Source organism: Acaromyces ingoldii, assembly GCF_003144295.1.
Source record: "Acaromyces ingoldii strain MCA 4198 unplaced genomic scaffold FA10scaffold_5, whole genome shotgun sequence".
Taxonomy (NCBI): Eukaryota; Fungi; Basidiomycota; class Exobasidiomycetes; order Exobasidiales; family Cryptobasidiaceae; genus Acaromyces; species Acaromyces ingoldii.
The window spans coordinates 497,025-512,557 of NW_020290251.1; the positions used below are offsets into that span (position 1 = coordinate 497,025).

The following is a 15,533-nucleotide window of genomic DNA, read 5'->3' on the forward strand; positions in this document are numbered from 1 at the left end:
AAATAATTAATAGAGGACAAGCAATACATCAACCTCTCTTTCTCCCTTCGTGAGTGATGAGAGCCTTTCGAAAGTGGTAGTCCTGTAGCGACGAGGCGCTGTCACACGCCGCCCCTCCGTTCTAAGGGTTGAAAAAAGTAGAATGTCGTTTCTTTCATTTTCATTCCAGAAGAGCGGTGATTGGCTTGGTGGACGAAGGGAGCAACTTTTTCTGCAGGTACGGTACATGAGAGGACTAACAAAGGAAGGGAGGGGCATTTTAATCGATGGGTCGCTTCATCGTTTACGCGATGCCTCCGGCGAGCTGCTGAAGCACCTTTCCCTCCTCTGGGAAGTCGCTGATGAATTTCAGCTGCGCTCTCGATGCATTTTCGCTGGCAAGAAAGGAAAGAGGCGTCTGTCAGCGTCGAATAACAGACGGAGGAGGAGACGTTTCCAACACTCACTAGGTGATGGCATTGACCAGCTCTGGTTCCGTCCTGGCGATCTCGGCGCTCCTTTCGAAAAAGTCGATGGCCTCCTTGATCTTTCCCTGCTGCAGGCTCAGCTGAGCCAATGTCGCCACGGCCACATCGCAATCCGGATCCTTCTCCAGCGCCCGCCTGCACAGGTCTTCTGCCGCTGCCATCTCCTGTTTCCATTGGAACAGGGCCAACGCCTTGTTGATCATCGGCAGCACGTTCGAGCTCCTCTCCTTTTCCGACTCAATGGCAATTGCCCGGTCGAACTTCTCCAGGGCATCCTCGAAACGCTGCTGGTCGAGCAGCAGCTCTCCGAAGTAGTTGTATGCCTCCGACGATCCCTCAAAGTCGCGCAGTAGCTTGCGGAACGACGCAGTCGACTTGCCCACATTGCCCGTCTTGTATTGGGCCACAGCATACTGCACCTGACTGAAGATGAACTTGTCGTCCAGCGATGTCGACTTCTGGTAGTCTTCAATCGCTCGCTCGTACTCGCCAAGGATGAAGTGGACCTGGCCGCGGTGGTAGTAAATGTCGGGGTCGTCTGCGTTTGCTTGGATGGCAATGTCGAAGTCGCGGAAGGCCTCCTCCTTTGCACTCAGCTCCATGTGCACCGATGCCTTCTTGACCCAACTCTGCACCATGTTTGGCCGCAGAGTCGTGCTCTTCTCGAGGTCCTCCAGGGCACTCTTTGCGTTGCCAATGACAAACTTGAATGTCCCTCGCATGTTGTGTGCCAGCGCCTCGAGGTCCTCGTTGCTGAGGCCCTGCTCAATGGCTTCGTTGAAGAGCGTAAAGGCGTGGGGGTAATCGCGAGCCTGGCAGGCCTCGTACGCTCGGATGAGCGTCTGGTCGCCCTGCGACGGATTCTGAGGCAGCTCAGGCGTGGGCTTGGGCCGGAAGGCTTCGAGGTAGGCTGTGACAAAGGTTGGCGAAGGCAGCTTGGGTTCCCTCGTCCGAAGAATCTCCTTTGCCTTGGACGTGGCAATCTTCTTGAGGACTCTCTCGACGGCGTCGGTGGCGCCCTGGTCCTTGAAGTGACCCAGGATGGCAACGGCGGTAAAGTCGGCCAAGCTAAGGAAAAGGAGGTCTCGCTTCTCGTCGCCCTCCTTGCCCTCTTCGATGGCGTCCCCACCCAGCTGCTCCCGCGCCACGGCTCGACGGTTGAGGGCCTTGACATAGGTGTGGTCCATGGACAATGCCTTGTCGCAATCTGGAATCACGTCGCTTGGCCGGCCGAGATTGGAGTAGCAAGCAGCTCGGTTGCTGTAGAAGACGGCCAGAGGATTGGCGGCAATAGCCTTGGTGTAATAGCCAATAGCCTCCTCGAATTGGCGGCTCGAATATGCCTTGTTCCCTGCCGCCTTGAGCGCTTGAGCCAAAGACTTGCGTTTCTGCTCGGGCAAAGTTCAGCGGGAGAGCAAGGGACAAAGGGATTATAATGAGACGCGGCGGACAAGCGAACCCACCTCGTCGGGTAATCTGACAATTTCGCCCTCTGAGAGGCCAAAGAGCGACTCTGGAAGGCGGCGCAATGTCTCAGCGGCTTAACTCTACGCCAGGAAAGTCCTTGTGCGTCTGCTCACCATCGCTAGCCTCGTCCAGGAGGGGTCCAGAGGCGTCTTTAGCCGGTGCTTCCGTAGGGCTTTCCTTGCCCTTCTTGCCCTTTTTTCCCTTCTTCTTCTTCGCCGCAGACGATCCTGCGCTTTTGTCATCGCCCTTCTCGACATCTCGGTCCTTGGTCCTGTCGCCGGAGGAAGAGGAAGAAGGATTCGAATAGAGGTAGTAGGCCCCGGCACCGCCGACAGCCAAGGTGCCAAGCGCAAGACTGATGGCTAGTGTGCGGTTCTCCTCAATCCACCGTGTGAACCCAGATGCGGTCCTCTCGGCGCTCAGCTGCGCCTTTTGGACGGGAACGGGAGCCATCTTCCAAGATGAGGGTGAAGGGGACCGACGGAGAAGATGAAGAAGAGAAAAAAAAATGAGAGTGGAGACGTTGCGCCAGCATTTCTTGTATCGGTACTAACACATTGCGAAAACACTGAAACAAAAAGCCATTTCTTGCACGTGATAATTTTAGTCACTCGAAGGTTGCCAATTTTTTGGCCAACTTTACTTTCTGTGATGTTTTTTTTTGACTTTTCGGAAGAACGGGCGAGCATGGTCAAGGACATGGGGAGTAGAAAGCGGCGAAGGGACGAAGCGTCGTGGACAGAGGAGGGCGAGGGGCCTCAGCCGAAGCAGCGAGATCTGAAAGAGGTAGAAGAGGGGAAAGAGGACGACAAGAATGAGGACGAAGATGCGGTCGGACTCGAGAAGCAAGCGCCGGCATTTACAGGGACGGGGTCCGAGTTGGCAGCTTCGCTTGGGACAACATCCTTTGACGCCCTTCGCATTTCCCTTTCACGACTTCGTAGTGTCACTGCGATCAACTATGGGGATCAAAGGCCAGAGCCTAGCGACAGACGCATCCGTCTGGCCACTGAATTCGCCAGTGCAGATGGCGTCGGCGGGAAATTGGGAGTCGAGGGAAAGGCGCCAAAGGGACTCTTGGAGGCATGGGATCTCTGCGAGGACGGTGGACAGGTCACTGTTGTGCCTCTCGTGCTCTTCTGCCTAGCCAATGTGCTTTCGCTCTTGGGGTCACACCAGCCCACTCATGAGCTCGGGCACGACATCATCGGCCTCATCTTACCCAGCTTTCAATCGCAAAAGTCTGCAGCTACAATTGTGGAAACGTCGCCCCAGTCAAAATATTGGAACAGGCTTCAGTCTTATCTGGCGACCAGCGGCAATGTCGAGGCGAGCACCAAGAGAAAAGGAGTGGCGACGCCGGCGAGCAATCATGCAGCTAGCGAGCTCATCACTCTGGCGGCTGTGAAGCTCATTCTCGAAATCACCTCGTTCGCAGGTGGAAAGCATGCTCGTCGAGTCTTTGACTGCTTTGACTGGAACATGAGGGTGAGTTGGACTGCGCTACCAGATCGCAAGGGATGATGTGGGCTAACTTGAATTAACGCGAAACAGAATCTGTCTCGACTGTTCAAGATGCGCCGGCGTTCAGCGGCTGCAAGTAAAGGAGCCAAGCGATTGGCAAAGAGTCCAGCTCCCGTGACCCTAGCTCGTCCGGACATCCGGACTCTGTGGATCCTCCTGCTGCTCTCGTTTCTACGCACTCCAGCTGGTGCGGCCACGCCTGTCCCTTTGCGCGTTGCTGCTCTCTCGCTGGGCACTGATGTGCTGCCGAGCATCTTCAGAGGTATCGACCGCGATCCACCAGACGTCGTCATTCACATCTTTCGAGCTCTACATGACGGCGTTCTAAGCCAAGAGGCTGCCGTCGGACTGCCTCGAACCAGAGTCGTGGCCTTGTTCAACGAATGGACGTGCAAGAACCTGGTTACTCTGTACGAGAGAGAGCACCAGACCGTCAACGTCTCCACGGGACCGCAAGGACAGATAGAGAAGCACTCCGTCGCGGATGTCGCCCACCACTTTCTCCTCGCCCTCTGCACGCACCCGGCCAGAGGTATCTGTTACGTCGACAATGGCTGGTACGGCAAAAGGCAGAGCGAAGAAGACGAAGCCGCCAGGGCCATAGACGTCGATATGCAGGGGAGGAGCGAGCTGGAACAGCAAGGCCAAGGTATTCACAATAAGGTGCTTCTTGGTGTCTTGCGCTCTTTGGCCCCGTCTCGATCGCGCAAGCAAGGCGAGCTGGCCATCAGGATTCTGGCCGCGTCACCAGAGCTCTTCGGCCCTTACCTTAGCGCCTCGACTGGGTCCTTTTCCTCGACAAGCCTCGAGCCTCGGCCAGACTCTATCTCCTGGCTGAGCACGGGGACCTTTTTGGGTCGCACTCTGAGCCTGCCTCTCCCTTCCTTCACATCTACACTGAAGAAGAGCGACGGGACCACTCAAACTTTGATGAAGGGTGCTCCGCCACCATTCAACAATGTCATCGCTGGTGTCATGCCCTCTGCGATTTCAAGAAATTCGCTGCTCCGCGGTATCACCCACAAGAACAACCTTACAAGGCAAGCCTCTCTCACCCTCCTCGCCAGGGTTCTGCAAAGGCTTGCCGACTTTAAAGAGGTCTGCCTGCGGGCAACAGAGGAGCTTGGGGAGCAAATGAGCAGCAACGAGGCCAGAGGCGAGTGGTTGGCGCGGGAAGATACTCAAGACGAGGAGTTCGACGAACTTGATGCTATTCACTCGGGGCCCTGGACTCGTTGCTGGCGGCAAGTCGCGCGAGAGGCAAGCCTGAGGCTTCCCGAGATGTCGAACATTGCCGAAGCTCTTGAGAGCAAACCCGCGATCAAGAAGTCGGACGATGACGCTGGGGGTGATGCCGAAGTCCAAGGGTCGGGCATCCTTGTCAGCGAGACGGGTCTTAGAGTGGCATGGCTCTACCATGTCGTCCTACCAGAGACTGGTTCCTCTTCAAGCCTTGATATTGGCAAGCTGGTGACCAGCGAGCTTATGCAGTCGAAGCCAGCATCTACGTCGGACAGCGACTCAGGGCTCGATTCAGTCCAATGGCTTTGTCAGCTGCATGCTCTGCGTCTTGTCGCCGCCGCAATCGACCAAGGCTTTTCGTCCTTCGACCTGTTTGCCCGCTCTTCGGCAACCTCCCCAACGTTTATTTCCCAGTTCCTTCGTCTCTCTATCACGACGTCACACATCCAAGTACGTCAAGCAAGCCGCGAACTCGTAGAAAAGGCGATGGCAAAGAGCGTCCTTTTCGAGCACGACAGGCACGAGTGGGTCGTATGGATGGAGGCATTTGCCGCCTCCGGTCAGGACGACGAAGGCACTGCAAGTCTGGTCAAATTCTTCGACGACTGCATGCAACGATGCAACAAAACGCCGTATCGGTACATCGAAATGGCCCGCCGTGTCGGACAAGACGATGGCGAGCAAGCTAGCGGCCTTCTTGCCAGTCCCCTCCTCCTGACGATGGTCGAGCAGCTCGGCATTCAGACGAAGAAGAATCTTGTCGACGAATCGACGCAACAGGAAGCATTAGCCTTCTTTGCCCGCCTGTTTCCCAATCTCTTGACGCTAGGTTGCTCATCGGTCCGACTCAGCGCTCTGCTCGGGACGCTGAAGGAAGCCTTTGCGGACACTTTTGCTCTGAAGGTCGTACATGCAAGAACTCTGTTCATCGGAGGCAAGGCATCTACGGACAAGGATGGACGATTGTCTTCAAAACGGAAGGAATTTTTCAAAGGTGAGTGGCAATGGATGACTGCGGGAGGAAAAGGAAAGATTCAACTATACCAACTGCTGTCTGAGAACACATGAGGAAGCACATTATTACCAAAATTACTTGTATGACCTCTTTCTCTCCTTGTACGACCCGATTTCTTCGAAAGAAGATACTGACGCAGTTTTTGTTGCAGATTCGAAGACCTATCGCGAGCTCAAGAACAAGCTTCGCACAAGCGCGCGACCTCTATCGCCAACGGAGCTTCAGAGCTTGGCTGAATCGGTCAAGGAAGTAGGGGCGCTTCATCTTTTAGACGAACTTCATCCTCACATTGAAGGTGACATTCTCCGCTTTCTGGACGAGCCCCTGCCACCTTCTCTTCTCGCTTTCTATGCGCCAACGTGGTGCGCAACAGGAAACCTCGGCTCGATCGATTGGACGGACTTGAATCCAACGGGAGCGCTGCTCTTCATCGAGGCCCTCAAGACGGTTTCTATCGACGGGCAGCGGGCAGCCTCAATCCTTGAGCTGATCGGACATGCGATTCTCAGAGGTCACGTACGAAGCGCGGACGTCAGGAGAGTCCTTCTTGATGACCTGTTTCTTGGCATGTGCGCTAGAAGAGCATGTTTGAGCGCTGTCTTGAAACTTGCGTGCGATCATCTCGATCCGAGTGATCACGAGGACGTAGATGCAGCTCGACGTCTCGCCAATTTAGCAATCTCGAACGTAGGAGACAAGATAGAAGCAGCTAGAGGCATCGTCGCGTTTCTTGATGCGACTCAACGTCGACAGTGGCTGGAGAAGCTGTTGAAAGCCATTCAACATCGAGGCGCAGACGGCATCGAAGAGGAAGCCGCCTTTGCATCGGAAATCTTGTCCATCGAGCAAGGGGAGGTGGATCGTTCGAGTGTTGCAGTCGGCATCGTTTTGGACAATCTTTCGCCTCTCTTGGAAGCCGCAGCGCGGTCAGGTCAAAATCAGGCTTCCTTGCTTTCTCTCGTGTCTCTCTCGCTCCCAACAGAGAGCCAGAACGTCAATCCGAGGGATTTAGATGAGAAAAAGCTGTCAAGATCGGTGTCATTGCTGGTCGCGAACATCCAGGACGAGCATATAGTCGACACTGTGCTGGAGCAGCTCCTTAACGTTTGTTCCCAACTCGCGACGGGGGTCCTGGCAGCCATCGTCGATGTTGGTCGTGCAGGCACTCTGCCTCGATCATGCTCTCGAGCTCTCGAGATCGTGAAAGTGGCTGGCGGCTCTTTGACGGCTATGAAAGAGAACCAAATGTCGGCACTCACGTCAGATTGCGTGCGCTCGCTCTTCAGTGGTGTAGAGGGGGCTCGACCGGCCTTGCAGCAAGCCGTAAAGGATCTGGACGAAATCATGGATCAGAACTCCACCGTGCCGTCGATGCTGGTCGAACTCTTACCCCGTGTTCCCGGCGATGCTTTCAAGATCGACGCCATCGAGGTGCTATATGATCTTGTTGCCGCGTCTTCATCGACCCAGAGCGCCAATTTAGAGCTCAAGCTGGCCGTCGAAGCCATACTTGAGCGAGGTCTTTTGTGGCTCGTGCGACGATTTGCCGAAGACGACGAGGACTCGCCCCTTCTCGTCGATTCAATCGTGTGCTTCGCTCGACTCATCAATGAAGCGACTGAGAAGCTAGCCATAAATCCGAAGCGACACCTCTCCGAGCCTGTCGTGACGGCGGCAATCAAGAGAAGGCTCTCAAGCGCTCAGCACCTTCGACTAGTCAATGCCTTGATTAGGCATGCCGACCTGGAGGTCAATTCCTTGGCCCTACATCTCGGCACAATTCTCGCGTCGTCTACCTTTAAGATGCTTCGACCTACTCCAGAGATGAGCTCAAGTGTAAAGGATGTCCGCGAACAAGTCGCAGAGATCCTCTGCCGCCTCGTCGGCAGGTCTACGGACCTGTGCAGACCGGCCACGATGGCTTCGATGGTGACAATCTACGGAGGATCACTGTCGCGATCCGATCGAAAGCTAATGGATGCAATGCGCATCTTTGAGCTTTCGACCGGTCAATCGAGCCTTTCGCTCTGGAGGAGCTGGAATCCTCAGGGACAAGCCAACCGCGAAGGCACAAAGGGACTAGATGCGCTCTTGGCCCTTGATCCGCTGCGTGTCTTTGCGACTTGCACATCCTTTCCCCGACAGAGGTCCTTTGGAGGCAAGCGAGCCGGCTTCACCCGTCCTGATGGCGGCATCGATGGGTCGAAGGTGTACGACCCACTCTTTGTCTTGGGGCTATTCTCATCGACATTGGCATCACTCGGGCCCATGACTGGCTGGCAGTGGGTGTCGGTTCTCAGAACCAATGCGCTGGGCGTGGTCGTGTGCTGCCTCAGCTCGCTCAGCGGGGAAGTACGAACTTCGGCTACTAAGCTTCTCGCACGAATCTATGCCGATGTGCAGGTGAGTACAGTCATTTGCTCCATTTGTGAGCCTGTCTAATTCGTTATCTGGTCGCAGAACGTTCAATTTCTCGAGCGCGGCCACGTCCTTCTCATTCTAGACGCGGCTCGGAACATCATGGGCGTCTCCGACGGAGTTCCAGCATATCAGCCTCTGACGACAACGCTATTCCTCGCCCATGCTCTTCGCTGTCTGGCAGCTCCTTCGACGGTGCTCTTCCCTTACACGATGCACCATCTCCTCCAGCGACCGCTGTTTGACGGGTCCGATGTGCCATTGCTCTTCAACTCGATCTTCTCTTCGACCGACCACGTGCGGCAGGAGCGTGGATGGATGTTGCGCTTTATCCGCGACGTGCTCCAAAGCGGAGGCAGTGTGGAGTGGGATATTCTGAGACGACGGCATGTCTGGGATCTCATCGTGAGCCTCTACACGACGGCTCCCGATCGAAGCACGCGGTCCATGATCGAGGATGTTGTCATGGCCATGGCACGGAACGAGGCAGCCATCTTTGACGTGGTGCTGAGGGGCGATCTCTTTGGATGGATTATCCAGCAGCTCAGCCTCTCGAGTAGTGCTGGCGCGCACAGACGCATCTGGCTCGACCTTCTCGAAGCCGCTACGGACACACTTGAGAAGATAAGTGACGGACCCAAGGTGTCGGACAAAGTGATCGCGAGAGCTTTGCAGGCTCTTGAACAGGCGGCAGACGAGAGCTTGCTTCTGCAGGAAGACGATCACGGAGAAGCGGCTGTCGCAGCAGCTGCCTCAACCCTGAGACGACTCCTAGGCAGGCTCGACGGCAAGCCACCTGCCCAAGTAGGGGTACCGAGCAAGATGGTGAGCAACTTGCTCGATCTTCTGCTCAGAGGATGTCAAGCAATGCAGGGCAGACTAAAGATGGGGGAGGAAGAGGATGGAAAGGAGGAGGAAGGCATGGAGGTATGGGAGGAGGAGGACACCGACACGAACAAGAGAAGGCGGCAGGAGGCTGTAAAAGCCCACCGGAGGTTGTGCCGGGCAATTTCAGATGTCGGGGAGGCGGCGACATCGATCGCATCTCCCCACTCCCACGCTGTCAATACAGCGGCCCAGAGGCTCGCGGTGGAATTGGGCATCCGGCACGCACGGCAGATCCACATCAAAGGAGTGCTCTCGTCATCATCATAAGCGCCCTTAAGAACATCGATAGACACATACAGCTATGGAAAATAAAGTAAGACCCTCGTCGCGTTTTTTTGCCCCGATGTCGTCAGCCAGCTTCGACAAAAAGCTGTGTAGCTACTCAGGATGATACTCTTTGTGTGGCAAAAGCACGCTTGAATCTCTTCTCCTACATCCAAACCACAATGCCCAAGCACTGGAGCACTGCGCAAAAGGAGAGGGTCCTCTTTCTCTATGAAGAAGGAGTGCCTTCCAAAATTATTTCTGAGAGGCTTTCTCTCTCTCACAACACCGTCAAGACAATGCTAAAACGCTTCAGAGCCCGTGGTAGCACAGAGAACCACAAACCGACTGGCCGACCATCCAAGCTATCTGCTGACAAAAAAGAAAGACTGCACGATGAGGCATTGCAGAACAGGAGGGTGCCATTGCAGCAAACAATCAACAACAGCAACCTCGACATTACAAGACCCACTGCACGCCGTGTGTTGAGAGAATATGGAGTAGGAAAGCACAGAGAGACGCCCAAGCCTGATCTCAAGCCACATCATAAAGAAAGATGCCTTCAGTTTGCATTGGAACATCGAGATTGGTCAATCATTCAATGGGGCATGGTCATTTGGTCAGATGAAACAATTGTCCAACGAGAAAAGAAGGGCCGGGACTGGGTTTTCCGCACTGCTGCAGAGAAGTATCACGATGATTGCATCAAGAAGACAACAGCTGGTGGCTGCCTGGGTGTTTCGATGTGGGGCTGCTTCCAGGGAGCAAACAAAGGACCTCTGACGAGGACACCTGGCCCTCATCTCAATTCAAGAGGTTACACCTCCATGCTCGCTGAACACCTCCTTCCATGGTTCAACAATCTGCCAGGGCAGAGCTTGTTCCAGCAGGACAACAGCCCGGTGCATACATCAAAGCATTCACGGTGCTGGTTCAGGCAGCAAGGCATTGAACCCATCCTCTGGCCGCCATACTCTCCAGATCTGAATCCAATCGAAAATGCCTGGGCAATACTCAAGAAAAGGCTTCACGAGAAGCATCCACACATCCCAGAACTTGGAGGAGGACCTGATGCTGTCCGTGATGCACTTGTTCCCTTGATTGAAGAGGTTTGGAGCAAGATAGAGGAGGACTTCTTTGCCAACCTAGTACAGTCCATGCCTTCACGAATGGAGGCTGTTATTGCCAATGGAGGAGGTAACACTCGATACTGAGTTCACAGATCTTTTTGTTGTTTACAAACGCTCCGTTGTACAAAGTTTCAGCTCATCAGATCCAGAATTGAGTGTGTGACGGCCTAAGAACTGTGGTGAGGAGCTCTTTCGTTGAGCTCGATTCTGACAAAAAACGCGACGAGGGTCTTACTTTATTTTCCATAGCTGTATGTATTTGTAGAGAGGGAATCGCCATACATAGACACTCCACGTGCACGCGCCTGCTGACGACGGAGCTGAAATCTGAATGCGACGTGAACCTGCTAATGCAGAGGCGCTTTTTAGCTCCTGCCCTTTGTCTTTTTTCTGGGCCTGCCCACTCCGGCACCTTCGCCGTCGCTCTTGTCACCGCCTCGTCGACATCGCAGGAAAGGGGAGGAGAGGACCTTTTCCTCTCTCTCTCTCTCTCTCCCTCCTTTCCCCCCTTCCCCCTTCCCCTTGCCTCTCCTTCCTTTCTGCATTGCCTTTGCTTTGGCTCTGCACCTTGCGTTGCAATCCCACCTCAGACGATGGCGACGTTTGAGGATGTCTCGCAGTGGGGCGAGGAGGATGTCAAGAAGTGGCTCCAGTCGCTCCGGCTCGGCGACCATGTCCAAACGTTTAGCCGCAACGACATCTCCGGCGCGGTCCTCTTTGACGTCGACCTGAGCTTGCTCAAGGAGATGGGCATCCCCAGCGTGGGCGCACGCACGCGGCTGCTGTCGGCCATCAAGAACCTCAAGCGGCAGTGCACGGAGCGGGCCCAACAGGCGCAGCTCATGCAGCAGCAGCAGCAGCAGCAGCAGCAGGCGGAGGGCGGCGACATGGAGGTGCTGAATCCCAACTACCAGGGCGGCCTGCCCAACGGTGGTGGTGTCGCTTCGCCCGCCTTTGCGCAGGAGCAGTCAGCAGCGGCTGCGCTGGCGTCAAGGAGAGCAGCCCACGCGAGGCCTCCACCGCTTCATCTCGCACAGTCCTCGTCGACCGACATGCCCATGACGCCCAGCCAAGCCTCGCCGCTCCACAACAGCCAGGGTCTGGGGCTCAGAGAGGCTCGCGGACTGACGGGCACCGGCCAGGGCAGGATTGGCCGGAGCCCAGCATCAATGACCAAGCCTTTGCCGGGCGACGAGCTGGGCCATCGAAAGGTCAGCTCGATTGGCACGCCTGCCACCAAGATCGGCGCTGCCCTCAACCAGAGGAGCGTCACCTACGGCTCCAGACCAAGCACGGCCAGCGGAGGGTACGGCTACCAACCGGGCAGCAATGGCGCTGGGGCCGCAAGTGCAGGCGCAGGTGCAGGCGCAGGCGGACCCAGTCGATATGCTGGTGTGAGCTCGTCAAGCCCAACTGGCCCGACGTTTTCGTCGTACAACCAGCCTCAGAGACCCTCGACCTCGGACGGAGCAGGACGGTCGATAGGCCCTGTGCACAATGGCAGCAATCCTCTCACCCCTATCGTCGAGACCGGCTCTGCGAACAGCACCTCGACGAGGTCGCCCATCACGCCTTCATTCAATCGCGAGACGGGTGGCTATGCAGTCGGGCGAGGGCCCTTTGCACCCTCGTCGACGAGGCCCATCACCCCAAGCTACTCCAACGGACCGCCAACCCCCAGCTCGGCGAGCTCTGATGCGACCATGATCAGCTCGGCGGGCAGGGGCGCAGCGCATCCTTCGCTCGAGGACCTCAAGCGACGGACGATCAAGTTCATCGGCGAAGACGGCACTACGCGCATCGTCACCGTTTCAGATTGCAGAGACGCCCACGAGGTGCTCTCCAAGGTCTTGAAGAAGTTTGGCAAGCCCTCGACGGGCAACAGCTACCATGCAACGCCGACAGCGGGCCAGATGGAGTCAGACGAAGAACAAAGTGGCGAAGAAGGTGCGAGCGAGCTGTGGGGCATCTTTGCCACAAGCGGAGATGGGCAGACAAAGTATCTCAACGACAACGAGCTGCTTGCCATCTGCCACGCTCCACAGCCCCACGACCCGCTACGGGAACGAGGACTGACTCTAAGGAGACTCGCACAACCCGAGGATCCGGGGAGGAGGCCGATGGTCAAGCGAAACAAGCTGCAGTACTTCTTTGGAGATGTGCCACCGGCGTCAGGAGCCCCCAACGGCGGCGGGCCAGCCAGCCCAGGATACGAGGGTACAAGTCGGGGCGAGGGCCTCGATGCGGGCCATGTCACCACGGGAGGCAAGAAGATGAACCGAGCGAGCACCATCAGTATCATGACGGGTTTGGGCGTCAACGTGGCAAAGGGCGGCCTCAGTGCAGCCAAGAATGCTGCCGCTGCGTCCCGAAGCAATAATGGGAATGCACGAACCAGCGACCATAGCAACTGGACCAACCTGAACAGCAGCTTGACGGCTGCCAACTTCAGCGATCGAGCGGCAAGCCACGACAAGCTGACGACTCCGACACCGTCGTCGACGTCGGAACCATCACGGGCCGCGTCCGTCATTCCCAAGAAGGCGCGAAACTTCTTTGGTCAGCGCCCTCCTTCAGAACTCATTAGCTCGCACCTGGCAGACTATTTCCCAGCCACGGAGAAGCGCGTCCTTGAGCGCACCGCCCGAAGATCCATCTACGGACGACCCTCGACGAGCATTCGGTCCAAGCGAGACTCGACCTGGAGCTTTGCCGCCGATCCCGATGCGCCGCCGCTGCCCGGAAAAGAGAGCATCGATGTACCTCGGCCCTCGGTGGATGCTCCTTCGATCCGCATTGGCATGGACGATCATTCCTCAGATCCTCAGCGCGTCGAGACAGCTGCGCCGACGCTGCCTCCCGTCGTTGGTCGATCCTCTCTCGACGAGTGGGCCTTGGACCTGGCGACTGTTGGCACACCCCACCACTCCAACGAGTCTGCGCCGGCCCCCGTTGCCAAGCCACCACGTCCGGTGTCCCACCGAAGAGCTTCGGGCGAAAGCTCACGAAGCCGCAAGAGCCTTGCCTCGCAGCTGCGCATGGCTCGCGGCATCGGCGGCGATGACTACCTCGGCGGGCCCACCGCAGGCAGCAGCAGCCTGCGTGGACTTGGTGCGGATCGGAGTGACTCGGCGAGCCTCTTGACCGTTGATGAGATCACGCAGGAGGTGGAGCAGAGGCGGGCGAGCATGAGCCTGGCGAGCAGCAGCGGCGCTGGCGGCAGTGGCGGCTGGGTCGTCGACGAGGACGGTGTCCCAATTCCACTGCCAGCCACCTCGAAAGGAGCCACCTCGTCCATCGCTGGAAGTACGAGGCCAAGCAGCGGCCTCAGCGTCGAGCTGAGCGGGAGCGAAGACGACGATGACGGAGGAGGTGTTGACGATGATGAGAATAGCGATGTCGATCCGACGATCCAAAATATGGCTGTCACCGAGCGGCCCATGGAGAGGGAACCTACAGAGTCTGTGCCAGGCGAAGAGACGGATCGACACTTGGGCGACCCCATGGCCAGGAGTTCGACGAGCCGGGCGAGCAGTATCAGCGAGGTGAGGCGAAGCGGCAGCGAAGAGGAGAGCAACGACGGCATGGACACCGATGACGATTACGACGACGACGACGATGACGACTTGAGCAACGAAGACGATGGCGACGACGATGGTGGTGTCTACCAGTCGAGAGCGCCTGGAAAGGAGCCAATCAAGTGGATCAAGGGCGCCCTCATCGGAGCCGGCTCGTTTGGCAACGTGTTCTTGGGCATGAATGCCAAGAATGGTCTCTTGATGGCTGTCAAGCAGGTTGAGCTACCCTCGGGCGACTCGCACAACGACCAGCGCAAGAAGAGCATGCTCGAGGCCCTCGAGCGCGAGATTGAGCTCCTCAAGACAATGCAGCACGAGAACATCGTGCAATACCTCGATTCGTATGCCGACGGAACCCACCTCAACATTTTCCTCGAGTACGTTCCGGGAGGCTCAGTCGTTGCACTGCTGAGAAATTATGGAGCGTTCGAGGAGCCACTGGTACGCAACTTTGTCAAGCAGATCCTGCATGGCTTGGCCTTCCTGCACGAGCGAGAGATTGTGCATCGCGATATCAAGGGGGCCAACATCCTCGTCGACAACAAGAGCTGCATCAAGATCTCTGACTTTGGCATCTCGAAAAAGGTTGAGAGCGATCTCCTCGTCAGCGTTCGTGCCCATCGTCCCTCGCTCCAGGGCAGCGTCTTCTGGATGGCGCCAGAGGTTGTCAAGCAGACATCGTACACACGCAAAGCCGACATTTGGAGCTTGGGTTGCCTCGTTGTCGAAATGATCAGCGGTACGCACCCATGGGCCAACCTCAACCAGATGCAGGCTCTCTTCAAGATTGGGTCGTTGGCCAAGCCTTCACTGCCGGAAGAGATCTCGGCCGAGGCTGTCGACTTCCTCAACAAGACGTTCGAGCTGGACCACAACAAGCGTCCGTCTGCAGAGGAACTGCTCCAGCATCCATTTATCACGGAAGAGTTTGTCCGCTCCAGCTCTGTCGATGGCTCTTCTTCGTCTTTCTCGGGCGGGATAGGCTCGGCGGACGAGCCAGGAACAGCGGCATCGCAAGTCAGCGTGGCGACACCGGCGTCGAGCGTGGCAACCTCCTCTACAGCTCCGCCCTCCACGTCTAAGAACAAGGGAAAGGGCGGAGCCGCTGCCAGAAGGGCGAGGGCGGCAAACAACAGCGTTGCCAATGCCGCAGCGGCAGACATGACGACGGAGTCAAGCGTGCCGGGCACTAACAGTACAGCCGATTCGAGTGCCGCAAAGGCGGCTGTCTCCTGAGTTTGTTCTCATCCCATCTTTCCCTTTTTCCTCTTTCTCTCGAGCGTGTCTGCGCGTTTGTCGTGTTCATTTTCTCTCCTCATACCCTCATAGTTTCTCATCAGTCATCTCAAGTTCCTTTATGTTTAACATCTTTCTCATACAACGGATACAATCAATGCCAAAAAGTCCGGCCGCCTTTGAGAATGGAGACTCCGTCACTGATGGGTTCACGCTCGCCGTGTTGCCGCGTCATCTGCCTTCCTTTGAGCGGAGTCTGGGTCGTGGCCCGAGTGAGACGACAGTTACCTTTTTTTGGGGTGCA

General features: G+C 56.6%; 3 protein-coding genes across 3 annotated transcripts; 2 read left to right on the top strand and 1 right to left on the bottom strand.

The window, feature by feature from the left end:
* Nucleotides 1-26: 26 nt before the first annotated feature.
* On the bottom strand, nucleotides 27-2,449 carry FA10DRAFT_254303 (putative mitochondrial precursor protein import receptor tom70). Its single transcript, XM_025519724.1, has 4 exons — nucleotides 2,048-2,449; nucleotides 1,931-1,980; nucleotides 447-1,855; nucleotides 27-374 (listed from the first exon to the last, which is right to left on the bottom strand). Exons 1-4 carry the CDS (start codon nucleotides 2,385-2,387, stop codon nucleotides 284-286), a joined length of 1,890 nt encoding a protein of 629 aa, XP_025375429.1. The 5' UTR covers nucleotides 2,388-2,449; the 3' UTR covers nucleotides 27-283.
* Nucleotides 2,450-2,589: 140 nt separating this feature from the next.
* FA10DRAFT_268440 (hypothetical protein) lies at nucleotides 2,590-9,432 on the top strand. Its single transcript, XM_025522333.1, has 4 exons — nucleotides 2,590-3,422; nucleotides 3,489-5,694; nucleotides 5,867-8,118; nucleotides 8,176-9,432. Exons 1-4 carry the CDS (start codon nucleotides 2,622-2,624, stop codon nucleotides 9,286-9,288), a joined length of 6,372 nt encoding a protein of 2,123 aa, XP_025375430.1. The 5' UTR covers nucleotides 2,590-2,621; the 3' UTR covers nucleotides 9,289-9,432.
* A 1,360-nt stretch (nucleotides 9,433-10,792) lies between these two features.
* Nucleotides 10,793-15,403, top strand: FA10DRAFT_268441 (Pkinase-domain-containing protein). Its single transcript, XM_025522334.1, has one exon. The coding sequence runs from the start codon at nucleotides 11,009-11,011 to the stop codon at nucleotides 15,227-15,229; it is 4,221 nt and encodes a 1,406-aa protein (XP_025375431.1). The 5' UTR covers nucleotides 10,793-11,008; the 3' UTR covers nucleotides 15,230-15,403.
* The last annotated feature ends 130 nt before the right edge of the window (nucleotides 15,404-15,533 follow it).